We start from the raw sequence: 14,544 nt of genomic DNA, 5'->3' as shown, positions 1-14,544 counted from the left end.
CGTTAGCCCATTCACGCCGAGCCCCCTCATTAGTTTTGTATTGGGCTGCATGTTGAGCCCATCTTCCTCTTGAGTCTTGCCATGGGAGCTTGCATGATATTGGTTTTTCTGTTAGCCTAAGCCTTACCAAAGATAGCTAAATGCTTGGTCTCGTCCAACATAGATCTAGGATCAACAATTTGGGATCGAGCATTAACTCAGGTTAAGTCGGAACTCTTTTGGCCATTCTTGATTAATCATGGCGCTTTAATTAGACTCGAGGTGTGCCATTAGAGAATTTTCCATGGCTCTCACAAACTTGAAAGTGTGTAGTTGCTTTAGGCGCATAATTTAAATTAACTTTCTTAAACTCGGGTGTGCATTTCATATGACCCAAATCCAAATCTCAACAACATTATATAAAATGTGTTGCGGACCGTGGGTGCATTTCATGTGGCGTGGTCCAACGCGAGTTTTAAGCAGCATTGAATCTTCTTAAAAATGATTAAAAGCGGTTAATGAATTAAAATATACCATAGTCTAAAACATGTGTTAAAATTAGATAATAAGCCAATAATAATAGTTGAGCGACCGTGCTAGAACCACAGAACTCGGAAATGCCTAACACCTTCTCCCGGGTTAACAGAATTCCTTACCCGGATTTCTGTGTTCGCGGACTGTAAAACAGAGTCAATATTTCCTCGATTCGGGATTTAAACCGGTGACTTGGGACACCATAAATTATCCCAAGTGGCGACTCTGAACTTAAAAAATAATCTCGTTTCGATTGTCACTTTAAGTTGGAAACAACTCCCTTATGTACCCTTCCGGGAGTAGTAAAAAGGAGGTGTGACACCAGCCTTGTACTTATTTTAAGCTATTTTTATAATCTAGACTCTATACTTATTTATTTCATATTTTTAGATTAAGTTAATTCACGTATCTATAAATCACATTACAAATTTAACTGTACTGTTTCAGTTTGGCGCCATTGTGGGGCATAAACAATAGTGTAATTTCTTTGATCCATATATCTGTTACTAATAAAGTTTGATTCTTTTCTATTAACAATAGGAAAATCTGATATGACAGCTAACAATGTGAACAATTCCTATAATGTTGGAGCACACAATGAACGTGAGGATGTGTTCCAACATGATGATTCAACTAGCGAAACTCGTAATGAAGGAGATGAAACAACTCTTGTTCGTGAAGGTCAAAATCCTCATCATGTGAGAAGTACAACTCCTGATGTATTGCGATGATGAACACGCTATTAAAATGGTTAAAATCTTGAGAGTGCAATAAAGAAAATTTATGAATCACCTCTCAAGATAAGACCAGGTGATGACAGAATTGAAGCAGGCGCTTTTGGTTGCTTTCAATAATTCAAATGGAGGAGTTCGGATTTCTCCTAGTGTCCCTGCAAATCAAACAATTCAAAGAACTGGAAATGATTCCCCAAGGGAGGAGTTCGGTTTCAACGAGGCAGGTGGTACCAGTAGTGGATCCGAAAATGACAACAATACTAACGACCCTTTCAAAACCGAGCTCATGAGATTCATGATGAAAATAAATGAACGAATGGACCAAAATGCTAAATAATTTCATGCTTGAATGGATCAGATCCCGAGAATGCCACCGGTGCTAAAGAGATCAGATTCCAAGAAGTATAAGTAGTTGCCGTTCAAACCAAGTCTGGCCCTAGATTTGATTCCAAAAAGGTTTAAGATGCCAGATATTTCAAAGTATGATGGGACTTCAGATCCATAGGAGCATATCACGACCTACACTACGGTTGTAAGGAAAATGACTTGGCCCAGCACGAGATCGCATCTGTCTTTTTGAAAAAAATCGGCAAAACCCTGGCGAAGGGTGCTTTAACTTGGTATTCTCTTTTACCTGAGTATTCCATTAATTTTTTCGAAATGCTTGCAGATTCTTTATTAAAGTTCATGCTGGAGCCAAAAATGTCCAAGCAATGAAGGGAGATATATTCAAAATAGCCCAAGGAGAATCCAAACTATTGCGAGAGTTTGCGATCCAGTTTCAGAAGGAAAGGATGTTGTTGCCGGCAATACTAGATGAGTGGGTAGTGGATGCGTTTATAAAGGGTCTCAACCCATTGAGCTCTAATGCCTCCAGAAAATTAAAGAAAAGCTTGTTAGAATTTCAGACAATCACATGGGCAGATGTCCACAATCATTACATGTCAAAGATTAGAATAGAGGATGATCAACTGAGTTCCTCGATATCTTCCAAAGGACATAATCATGATCAGAATCAGGAAAGGTTTTAAAGCTAATGTTGATATAGATTGGAGATCTTCCAAAGGTCACTTTCGGACTTATGAAAGGGCCGATGTGCGAGGAAATAAAGGTTTTCAGTCGTTGGATAGGTTTACTTCTGATAGAAAAATGGATCGTGGTCGAACTAGCAAAACTTTATAGGAAAAAGAATTATCAGGTTCGACAGTACACATATGCAAAACAGAAATTAAATGACAGGAGGAATTTTACGTGGAAAATTCCCAGCTCAACGAGATTAAAAACCGCGACCTACCCTTGTAGGATTTCAATTTCACTACTGAGAAACTTTTAGATTACAACCTATGAAACCTAGGAATTAAATTCTTAATCCCTCACTAACTTGTAACACATCTGTTCCATGCCACTTTGCAATAACTCTATTACAAAGACTTTGAAACTAGACTAACTCTATCCAAGACTTAAACATGTAGGTTTAAGGTTTACAAATGGGTTACTATAGAATGCTTCTAAACAAGCTAGATAGGAATTACAATTAAAGAACTTTTACAAAGTTACAACTCAACTAAGGACATATAATGACTCTATGTGGGAACTAGTCCGTAGTTATTTTGTTCTTTGTTCTTGAAGCACTTGACACTACTTTGCTGGATGGTCACATGAGTGAGCTTGAGTAAGGCTAAGTGTTCAAGTGCTTTTTTTACCTCCCTTGAATGCATATATACATGTGTGACATCACATGTAATGATGCAAGCAAGGTAGGTAAAAAGTATTCCCTAAAAAGTTGATTGCAGCACTATTCCTGCACTGTAGCGTGTGCAGGCAGTAACTTTCCAGCTGCAGAGTTGACTTCGTACAGTCTCCTCAGAAACTGATAGGGACTTGGTTCCTCAGCTGTTCCTTCCACTCTGAGGAGTTGAATTATATTCCACGTTGAATCACAACATGGAACCTTGTGATATTAAGGTTTTGTGAACGTGTAATAGGTTCATTAACTGGTTCTGGATAGTAAGTTTGTTAGATCATCAAAACTTAAAGTAAATTACTTATAACAAAAGTACTTGTAACCTATCAATTTTTCCCTTTTTGATGATGACAAACTTATAATTGAAAATCCTAGAAGGAGCCACAAAGGAACCAGATTATGAACCAGAAAGACCTTGAGTTCCCCTTGAAGCTCTACCTTCACCCTTAGTCAGTACCTGAACTTTTGTGAGTTCCCCCTGAATGAGTCCCCCCACCCCCAAATCTGTATTTTGTTTATTCAATTAATCTTCCCCCTTTTCATATCATAAATAGTACAGAACAGGTTAGCAATATAAAGAAGTCTAACATAGTTAACTCATGCCACTTATGTGCTCACAACATGATAAAAGACAGAAGTAAAAGAGTAGCAATGTAGATAGCAAAAAGGAAATCACTTTCATTAACTAGAATTGGACTTTTACAGGTGACAGCAGAATCATTATTTTTCATCCACTATCTAAAACAAACAAAAAACACATACTAGAAATAACAAAACATCACCAACAACAACTTAAGAAGATAGACACTGGAAATTGGACACTAAGTGGACATTCTTTAAGGGACACGGGAGGAAGGGGGCTTGGAAGAGAAAGCAAGAGTTTGGAGGACAAGATCCATGCGAGCATTTGCCGACATTTGCTCATTGAGCAGTCTTTTCAGGTCCTCCACTTGTTTCCTTAGTTTAACATTCTCCTTTGTTAGGCATGCAACCTCTGCACTGTGAGAACCATTAGAACCAGGTATCTCTTGCAACAGACTGAGCTGACTCTCAAGAATTGCGTTCCTAGTCTTCAACTTTCAGATCTCCTCTGTGGCACTATTCTGAGCATTTATTAGTTGAGAGATTGTGGAAGTGCTTCCAACTCCTCCGACTTTGTCAATACACTGACACTCCTCTAGAGTAGTTTTTGAAAATGATTTCTTTTTGGCGCCCACTTTGGCCTGTCCTAGAGGTACTTTGAAAAACTCAAAAACCTTTGTGAGAAGGAACCCATAAGGCAGTCCTGGATTGCCGTCTTTGAGGTTCTATACCTTCTGCATATGCTCAATCATTATGGCAGGGAAATTGATGGAGGAGAAATTATCCAAAGTTTCCATAAGGAATAGATCAGCTTTGGATGTAACAGATCTTCTTTCAGCGCGGGGGAGCAATGCTTTGTTAACCTCAAAAAGCAGCTGATAGACTGGAAGGAGTGCCTTCTTATGCATCTGTTCCCCATGTTGTACTACCTTGTCCTTGACAATGGCATTTTTGAAGTTTGGTGTGCAAGCACCCTGAATAGATGACACTCATTCGGTAGGAACACCCCAGAATTGACCCCAATAGGGCGGAGTCTATCACTCTGTCCACCCCATTTACCAACACACAGATTTGATCACCATCTACTGTGAAGAGGCTGGTGTAGAAACTCCGCACTTCGTCCTCATATACTATAGGAGCCTCACTTGTAAACAAATTGGTCCACTATTGAGAGTCACATATATCCACTAATTGTCTCATCCCAGTGCTCTCTAGAATGTCAGAGGCAAATGTGCGGCCCCACAACACTTTCTGATTCCCCAACTTCCTTTTCTCAAACCTCAAAGTTTCACTCATTTTTCCTTTCTTGACGGAACCAGGTTCCTCCTCCCCCTCATCATCATCACCATCATCATCATCCCTCTTTCTTTTCACTGACTTGCAAATAGACTTTTCCTTCTCCACTGACTTGTTATGTCTATGTTCACCTTATTTCTCCATTTCTTCCTCATCAGACTTGTCACCATGCTCCTTCACTGGCTTGTCACCAGAACTTTTTACCAACTTTTTACTGAAACCAGCAACAACACTCTTGGAAGAACTCTCAGCACCCTTACAGATGTGCCTTTCGAATTAAGAGAGAGAGTGCTTCTTCATTGAAGGCTTGTGAGTCAGGGAACTAGGTTCCTCTTTGGTTTCCTCATCCACATCCACCACAAGAACATCCTCTGCTTGTACAACTTTTCCATCTTTGACCAACCTTCTCCTTCTCTAACTCCTTTTACTCTTCTTGAGGGAAAACTCTAGAGCTTCCTTTTTCTACAACCGTGAAGTAGGTCACTTAAGAGGTGGCTCTAAAGTTGCCACTGGATTAATCCTAGCCCTGATAAAACTAGCATAAACTAAATCATCTGCGCCTTCTTCACTGTCAAGATTCGTCTCAGGCACCACCATATTCAAAGGCTTAGCATTAAAGTGGGGAGCTGGAGCAAGATCAATACGGACCTGGGAAGATGACTCCTGACCTGGATCCTCTATGGAGGGATCAGGTTCATCATTTGGACCCCAGTAGCATCCTCTTATGCCGGTTGTTCAACTGGCACGATTGCACACTCTTCTTTTGTTTCTTCCTTATGAGGCTCAGACCCTTCTGCACATTCCTCTATAATGACCCCTTCTGACGCAATGGAAAATGTATTCTATATTCCCCCCATTTTCTTGTGGTTCCATGGAGATTTCAACAAATTAAGGAGTGATACCTACAGAGTCACAACTTGTCATGGTAATCTCAGGATGTTCATTACTAATCACCATATATTCACTCAAGTGCTCAGTCGTGGATGGAGTTGAAGGTTCCTAAATGAGGTTCCCTTGTTCACCCTGTTGACTCTATTTGACTGGTGAGACTGGAGGAGGACAGATATCTTCAGACATGCTTAGATGAGGAGTGGATTCAAAGAGGGTAGGAGAGGGAGTGGAGTGTGAATGAGACTCTTTTTTAGGGTTTAGACCAGTGATTTTGTTGGGAGAGAGGTTCACCTCTGAACTACTGACTCGTGCGGACTCAACTACAGTATTGTCAGGCACACTGAAGGTTGCTTGATTTTCAGACATAATGAGATTATTCTAGAAGGACTGCGAATTTGAGGAGAGAGAAGTCAAACAGGGAATTCTTGAGTTTGGAAGAGAAGGGGTGGTGATGTTGATTTAATTATGATAAGGGACCTGTTCTAAAATGGTGACACCCTTTTGCTTGGGAGATGTATCGATTAGAAAAGGAATGATGTTTGGGTTGTGACGTATTGGTTGAAGAGACACGACTTTAAAGAGACTGTCACATTGATAATGATGTGGCATTGTTTTTGTCCATTTTAACTTGTGTATGAAAGAACAAAGAAACCACTAACCTGCATTAGAGAACTAGATTCCCTGATAGGTCTGGCAAGTGAGTTTTATCCCCTTATTCATCATGCACTACACCATCTGCTTCTGTAGTCATCATGCATGTCTACCTGTAACAGTATAGAAGTAAGTTAGACTTAGCCAGAAAATACTTTAGCTAGCTTTTGCCTGACTATGACTTTCATAACCAATAATGAGGAACCAGGTTCCTAGTTGGGTTTTATCATCCCCTAGTGCAAGGCGATCTTTCTTAGAATGCTTTCTTCCCAGGGCTTCTGGTGAAGATGTCTGCGACTTGATCTTCAGCAGTCACTGCAGTTGTCCCTCTTGAGTTGGACTCAAGTTCTTCTAATTTGTTGGTTGGTACACAACACTTTGTTGCTTGGTCCACAGTACTTGACCACAACATGATGTTGATTATACATATTATGCTTCATCTATTGAGAGTTCCATTGAATTTTACTTCCTTGAGCCTCATGAGACAAGATAGGAACTCAGAGACTGTCCCAATTCAGGCAAGATTTTTTTATCAATTACTTGGAGGACGGTAGATAACCAGGTTCTGTGTTCTTCTAGGATATCTCAAAATACTTACACCATCCTTTAGATGAGAATCCTTTGGATTTGACTGAAACTTTGCACAGAACCCAAATCTGACCACGATGTCTAGTCTACTTACAGTGAGACACATGAGTGATTCAGTGATGTCTCTATGCAAGAACCCTCTTTCCATCAGCTTGTTTCTTTAGCTTCCATGGTTGTAGATAGGTGACCCGGTTCCTTGCTGGAATCAATGAGCATTCTCTACCTTGATTAGTATTTCTATTCTCTGTTAAGACGAGTATGTCAGGAGGATTCCTCCATCTCTTTTAGCATCATATTTTCAAGGTTGGCCCTTCCCATTGTTGAGAACATTAACATTTATACCCAGATATCCTCAATTGAGTCAACAGCTTTGGTCAAGATGTTTGCAAACCCTTCATCCAATATTCAAGAGTCTTTTTCTTATTTTCAACAACTCTATCTAAGGTGGTGTTCTTTGAGCTAAGTGGTTGAGTAGCTCTTCTTAAATATAACATTTATCCATTTATGGCATTACCCAAACATGTTCCATGATTTAATCTGATGAAAGTCACGTTTGTTTCTATCGGTACCTGGATCTTCTTGACAGAAGCCACAATTTCTTGAAAGATCTCATCCTTGGTTCTGAAGTGATGTCTACCCCTTTTGGGCTTGAATAAAGATCTAACATGTTTTCCTTTTGCACAGGCATTGAGCACTTCATGTTACTTGTTACTCAACTTGATTAGATGACGAACCAGGTTCTTCAAATCCAATTTGTTTAGAGATAGACAACGTGCAATGCTCCAGCCTTTTGTCCCATGGTTCATCATTGTCTTCAACAACTTTCAACCAACTTATATCTTCACTCTGCAGAAGCTCAATCACAGTACCATAAGTACTCTTGTGCCTTTTGGCTACAACATCACCTCACCAGTCACAAGATTTGAGATTGTGCATATCCTGGATAAGCATTCCACCTTATTTCCTTTGACACACATCTTCCAACTCCTAGAGCGTACCCTCTTTTTAGCCATTTTCAAGGGGTACACTCTCTCCTTGCAGGGTTTCCTAGTGAAGGAAGATTGATTGTATTTCCAGTCCTTTCCTTTGAGCAGCCACTATTCATGTGTCATTATTGGATTCTTCCTTTCACTGCTCCCTGCACACATAGAAATCAAAGGTTAGATTTAGGAACCCAAACAAGTTTGGGTCCCTTATTAGGAGAAAAAGGATGAATGAGTGCTCTCTTAGTCCAACCAGGCAAAATGCGTTTCCTATTTGATGGTTTCCTATTTGACAGACCAGGTCCTCTTGCAGTAGTTGCTCTCTCAGCAAAAACTTTATTTCTTTGATGAGACTAAATCTTGGCCATGCAATTTTCCTTGAGGTGTCCATTGTTGCCACAGTGGGTACATAGCCTATTGTCAGGTACAGTAACATACTTTCTATGAGGGATGTAGGGAATCTTTTCCCTTTGAAACCTAATCCCCTACCTGTTTCCCCCAGAGTTGGTGTACATGGCAGTGATATAATCCGAGGACCAGGTCTACTTACGAGATTTCTCAAGATCACTCTTTACTTTCCCTAGTTCTTCCTGAAGTTATTTGTTTTTCTCAAGTTCAGCACACACACTAGTCTTTACAAAGTTTAACTCATTTTCAAGCTTAATGTGTGCTTTACTTGCAACTTCCTTTCCCTTTTTAGAGTTTCCAGGCCTATTTACTGTTTTAAATTCCTCAATTATTTCTTTCAAGTCTACTACCACCACTACTAGGTCATCTCTTTCTTGCTCAATCATAGCAACTCTCCCAGTCAAGGTTTCCTTTTCTTTACTTGCACACTCAATGGTTTCTTTTAAGTCCACTACAACCACCATTAAATCATCTCGTTCATGTTATATACTAGCAATTTTCTCTTCTAAGGCATTTTTCTCTTTTCAGGTTCTCTATTGTTTCTTTCAAATCAACTATAATGACTACTAAGTCATCTCTGGTTTGTTCAGCTTCCCCTAGTTCCATAGTTAAAGAATCTTTATCATTGATAAGACTATGGTAAGAATCAATTAGCACATTTTCTAATGACATGAGCTTTTTAGGAGAGTAAGATTTTAGATTTATCTGAACTCTAGAAAGTTTACCTTATCGCCATCATCATCTTCATCGTCATCAGATTGAGCCATTAGAGCAAAGATTGAATCAATACTCAACTGTTTTATTTTCCACTGCCATCATTGAACTACCACCATGGTCTTCTTCTTCTTTAGATTCGCTAGAGGAGTCTCCCCATGCAACAAGAGCTTGCTTTACAATGTTGTCAGCATAATTCTTCCTCTTGAAGCGTTTGTCAGAAACCTGGTTCCTCTTTGCTGCTTTGTCAAAGTTGTTATTATACTGATCTTGCTTTAGGAGGGGAAAATCCTTGATGAAGTGTCCTGGCTTGCCACATTTATGACAAAGGTCATAATTTCTGGGCTTGCTAGAGCTTCCCCTTTTTAATGCCTCCATTCCTGCGAACCATCTTCTGGAACCTTTTTGTCAAGTAAGCCATGTCTCCGTCTTCACCACTTGAGTCATTGTTGTCCATCTTGAGGACCAGGTTCTTCTCCCTCTTGGACTCTCTTATTTCATTGTCCTTCTTCTTCTTCTTCTTCTTCTTCTTCTTCTTCTTCTTCTTCTTCTTTTTCTTCATTTCATAGGTTTTGAAGTTCCCAACAAGTTCATCCATGGGCAGTGCCTGCAAGTCCTTAGCCTCTGTAATGGCATTAACTTTGCTTTCCCAAGAACTGGGCGGTACACTAAGGATTTTTCTGACGAGCTTGTTTCTTGGAATACTTTCACCAAGAGAGTGAAGCTCATTGATGATGGAGGTGAATCCAGTATGCATATCTTGGATGGATTCATCATCTTTCATTCTGAAGAGCTCATATTCTGTTGTGAGCATATCAATCTTGGATTGCTTCACCTGAGTTGTTCCCTCGTGAGCCGCCTGAATAGCCTCCCAGATCTTTTTTGCTGATTGACAAGCTGATATCCTGTTATATTCATTAGGGACAATACCACACACAAGAATTTTCTTTGCTCAAAAATTCTTTTTTATGGCCTTTCTATCAGCATCATTGAATTCTTTCCTCATCTTGGGAGTTGGCTACAGCTGGATCGCCAAGGTTCTTTGTAGGGACAAAGGGTCCATCACATATTACATCCCATAACTCAGAGTCTTTAGCCATGATGAAGTCATGCATCCTAGTTTTCCACCACCCATAGTATTGACCGTTGAACCTAGGAGGTCTTTACGTAGATTGACCTTCTTCAAAGTTTGGAGGAGTAGCCATGAGGATCCTTTCTAGGTGTTAGTACGATAGAAAGAACCCGCTTTGATACCAATTGATAGAATGTAAGGGTCCACCAACTTCTATAAAGAACCAGGTTCTCTATCAAGTTCGACAATACACACAAGCAAAGTATAAATTAAATGACAGGAGGAATTTTACGTGGAAAATTCCAGCTCAACGGGATTAAAAACCACGACCTACCCTTGTAGGATTTCAACTTCACTACTGAGCAACTTTCAGATTACAACCAATGAAGCCTAGGAATTAAAATCTTGATCCCTCACTAACTTGTAACACACCTGTTACAAGCCATTTTGCAATAACTCTATTACAAAGACTTTGAAACTTGACTAACTCTAGCCAAGACTTAAACACGCATGTTTAAGGTTTACAAATGGATTCCTATAGAATGCTTCTAAATAAGCTAGTTAGGAATTACAATTAAAGAACTTTTACAAAGTTACAACTCAATTAAGGACATACAATGACTCTATGTAGGAACTGGTCCGTAGTTGTTTTGTTCTTTGTTCGTGAATGACTTGATACTACTTTGTTGGATGGTCACATGAATGACCTTGAGTAAGATCTCTAAGTGTTCAAGTGCTTTTTTTAATTCCCTTTAATGCATATATACATGTGTGACATCACATGTAATGATGCAAGCAAGGTAGGTAAAAACTCTTCCTTGGAAAGTTGACTGCAACACTGTTCCTGCACTGTAGTGTGTGCAGGCAGCAACTTTCCAGCTGCAGAGTTGACTTCGTATAGTCTCCTCAGGAACTGATAGGGACCTGGTCCCTCAGCTGTTCCTTCCACTCTGAGGAGTTGAATCATATTCCACACTGAATCCTAACCTGGAACCTTGTGATCTTGAGGTCTTGTGAATATGTAGCAGGTTCCTTATCTGGTTTTGGATAGTAAGTTTGTTAGATCATCAAAATATAAGGTAAACTACTTATAACCAAAGTACTTGTAACCTATCAAAGATTCAACATATCACTGGTTATCTGACTACAACTTTAACATCAATTTAGTAGAGTTGGTGTCAGCTATGAGAAATATTAAGGAGGCTAAGTTTCTAAAACTAATTCGATCGAATCCTAGTCAGAGAGATCCTAATTTATGGTGTGAGTTTCATGGAAAACTTGGTACACAGTACTGGGGACTGCTGGCACCTTCATGAAAAGGTGGCAGCATTGTTGAAGAATGGTCACCTCAGAGAATTTCTAAGTGATCGAGCCAAGGATAATTATGGAAATAATTGTGACACTGGGGAACCAGCCAAACCGGTTGTAGGGTCACCTCGTATGACAATAAACATGATTTTTGGTAGTGACGAGGTAAATAGGGTGACATTTTCAACAGTAAAGAAGACAAAGATATCAGTAACTCATGGCAAGAGGATCCGAGAAGCTGCGGATGATGCATCACCTTCATAGAAGAGGACGTTAATGGACTTCTTCTACTACACAATAATGCTCTGATAATATCTCTTAAGTTTTAGATTTTAAAATTAAGCGTGTGTTAGTTGATCTAAGAATTCAACCAATGTCACATAACGGAGATTTTAGAGCAAGCAAAGTTAACCGGAAACATAATTCCGACAACAAAGCTTTTGGTCGAGTTCAACCAAATGAGTGTAACGACCCGGGGAGAGATCTTATTGCCAAAACATGCCGAAGGCATAATAAAGACCATTCTGTTCAAAGTGTAGATAGTGATATGTAGTACAACGTAATCAATGAAAGGTCATGGATATATGAAATGAAAGTTGTACCATCAACTTATCATCAGTTGATGAAGTTTCCCACACTAGAAGGGGTTAAGCAGATCAGAGGAGATCAACCAACTGCAAGAGAAATGAATGTAGTCACCTTGTCCGGTAGCAAGGGGAAGAAAACAAGTAAATAACAACTACAGGAGTTGGTGTCCTCTTCCACCCCGATTGAAGATAATGGAGAAGAGGAGTCATCAAATTTCTATTAGCTATCGAGGTCTTTTCAGGTACTAGAGGAAACGGATGCGACTGATTCAACCATCGAAGAGCCCGAACAAGTGGCATTGTTCACAGAGTTCTTAGAAAAAAACTTCACTGTGGAACGGGGTTGAGTCCCGACTTTAAAAATTATTAACTTTCTTAAAGCTGACGTTGATTGTTTTGTATGGTCACACTCAGATATGACAGGAATTCCACTAGAGGTGGTTATCTACAAGCTGAGTTTGGATCCTAACTTTCTCTGGTAAGGCAGAAGAAATGACCGATAGCAGAGGTTAGAAACAAGTTTGTAAAAAAGAGGTAACCCAAATATTGAATATAGGTTCAATTCGAGAGATGAATTACCCCGATTGGCTAGCTAACATAGTAGTACCTAAAAAACATAATAAATTTAGAATATGTGTAGATTATAAAGATTCGAATAAGGCATGCCCTAATAACTCTTTTTTGTTGCCAAACATTGTTCAAATGATCGGGTATAACCAAATTAGGATGCACCCATAGGATCAATAAAAAACATCGTTTATCACAAATTCGGGCACATATTATGATAATGTGATGTCTTTTGGGCTTAAAAATGCCGGAGTCACTTACTAGAGGCTCGTTAATAAAATGTTTGAAAAACAAATTGGTAAAAAAAATGTAGGTGTATATTGATGATATGTTGGTCAAGCCTTTTAATGCAGAAGGTCATTTGAATCATCCCAAAGAAACATTTGACATTCTAAGAAAATATAACTTGAAGCTCAATCCGGAGAAATGCGCCTTCCAAGTTGGTTCCGCTAAGTTCCTAGGGCTTTTGGTATCTCAAAGAGGAATCGAAGTAAACCTCAATAAAATAAAAGCTATTGATGATATCTCAGATCAATTGACAAGTGTGAAGAAGTACGGAGGTTGACCAGCAGGCTGGCGCCCTAAGCAGGTTTATCTCGAGGTCTTCGGAGAAATGCCATCATTTCTTTTTGCTTTTTAAAAAGAAGAATGATTTCGTGATGAATCTGGACTGCTAGCAAGCAGTGAATGACTTGAAAAGTTACATGCCTAGCCCTTATTTTTTGTCAAAACCAAAGAAAGGTGAACAATTGTTAATTTATTTGGCGGTTCCTGAAGTAACGGTAAGTGTTGTTCTGGTCCGAGAGGGGGAAGGTACGTAATTTTCTATTTATTATATTAGTAAAGTTTTATCGGGAGTAGACACACGTTATACGCGCCTTGAAAAGTTATCCTAAGCTCTCGTTGTCGCTTCTCGAAAGCTTAGGCCTTATTTTTAATTTCATCCCATAGTTGTTGTGACAACTTTTCCCTTGAGGAATGTCCTTCATAAGTCTGAATTATAGGGTCTATTGGCTAAATGTGCAATTGAGGTTAGTGAATTCGACATTGAATACAAACCCAGGATCGCGATCAAGGACAAGTTTTGGCCGACTTCGTGGCTGACTTTAGTCTGTGACTGATGTATTTAGCTACTAAAGAGGCAGTGTTGGTATTAGGGACGTTATCAGGTATTTAGACCTTGTTTACGGATGAAGCTTCCAATGTAAAAGGGTTCGGTCTCGGGATAGTACTAATCACTCATTCCGGAGAAACCCTAAGACATGCCATTAGAACTATGCCATTAGTTACCAAAAAATAAGCCAAGTAGGAGGTTTTGGTTGCAGGACTTGAATTTGCCCGGGGACTAGGCTCCGAGATAATTGAAATAAAGTGCGACTCCCAGCTGGTAGTGAACTAGGTGTATGGAATTTTCGAAACCAAGGAAGATAGCATGCAATAATACTTGAATAAGGTTCAAGTATTAATTTTCTGGTTCAGGAAGTGGTCAATTATACACATTCCAGAGGAAGAAAATGTGGAGGCAGATGTATTGGCCAATTTGGGGACATCTAAGAAAATGAAAGGGACTGATTTCGGTGCGGTCGTTAAACTACTGCATTCGGTATTGGATGTGTACAGGTATTGCAAAGTTAACTCAACCAACCTAATTTGGGATTGGAGAAATTAGTTTATAGAGTATTTAAGGCATGGCAAATTTCCTGAAGATCAAAAAGCATCCCAGGTGCTACAGACTAAAGTAGCTCGTTATTGTCTTGTTAACGGTCAATTGTACAGGAGATCTTTTCAAGGACCATTGGCTTGGTTTTTAGGGACATCGGAGTCTAACTACGTGATGAGGGAAGTTCACGAAGGAGTTCAATTGATGAGGGCTGGCTCCTACTGGCCCCGAATGGATAAGACACGA

At 39.5% G+C, this 14,544-nt stretch overlaps 1 protein-coding gene across 1 annotated transcript; it reads right to left on the bottom strand.

Annotated features, from left to right (window-relative positions):
* Positions 1 to 9,173: 9,173 nt before the first annotated feature.
* Positions 9,174 to 10,622, bottom strand: LOC138889831 (uncharacterized). The gene is made up of 3 exons (XM_070173167.1): positions 10,609 to 10,622; positions 9,493 to 10,009; positions 9,174 to 9,413 (listed from the first exon to the last, which is right to left on the bottom strand). The coding sequence occupies exons 1-3, from the start codon at positions 10,620 to 10,622 to the stop codon at positions 9,174 to 9,176; spliced, it is 771 nt and encodes a 256-aa protein (XP_070029268.1).
* Positions 10,623 to 14,544: the final 3,922 nt, after the last annotated feature.

This window comes from Nicotiana sylvestris, chromosome 4 (genome assembly GCF_000393655.2).
Source record: "Nicotiana sylvestris chromosome 4, ASM39365v2, whole genome shotgun sequence".
Taxonomy (NCBI): domain Eukaryota; kingdom Viridiplantae; phylum Streptophyta; class Magnoliopsida; order Solanales; family Solanaceae; genus Nicotiana; species Nicotiana sylvestris.
The sequence above is the reverse complement of the archived record's forward strand: the minus strand, read 5'-3'. Positions and strand labels throughout refer to the sequence as shown.

Coding starts and splice junctions, on each gene's coding strand:
- LOC138889831 (XM_070173167.1), bottom strand. Junction 9,414..9,492: donor CAAAAAGGTTCCAGAAGATG/GTTCGCAGGAAT, acceptor AAATGTGGCAAG/CCAGGACACTTCATCAAGGA.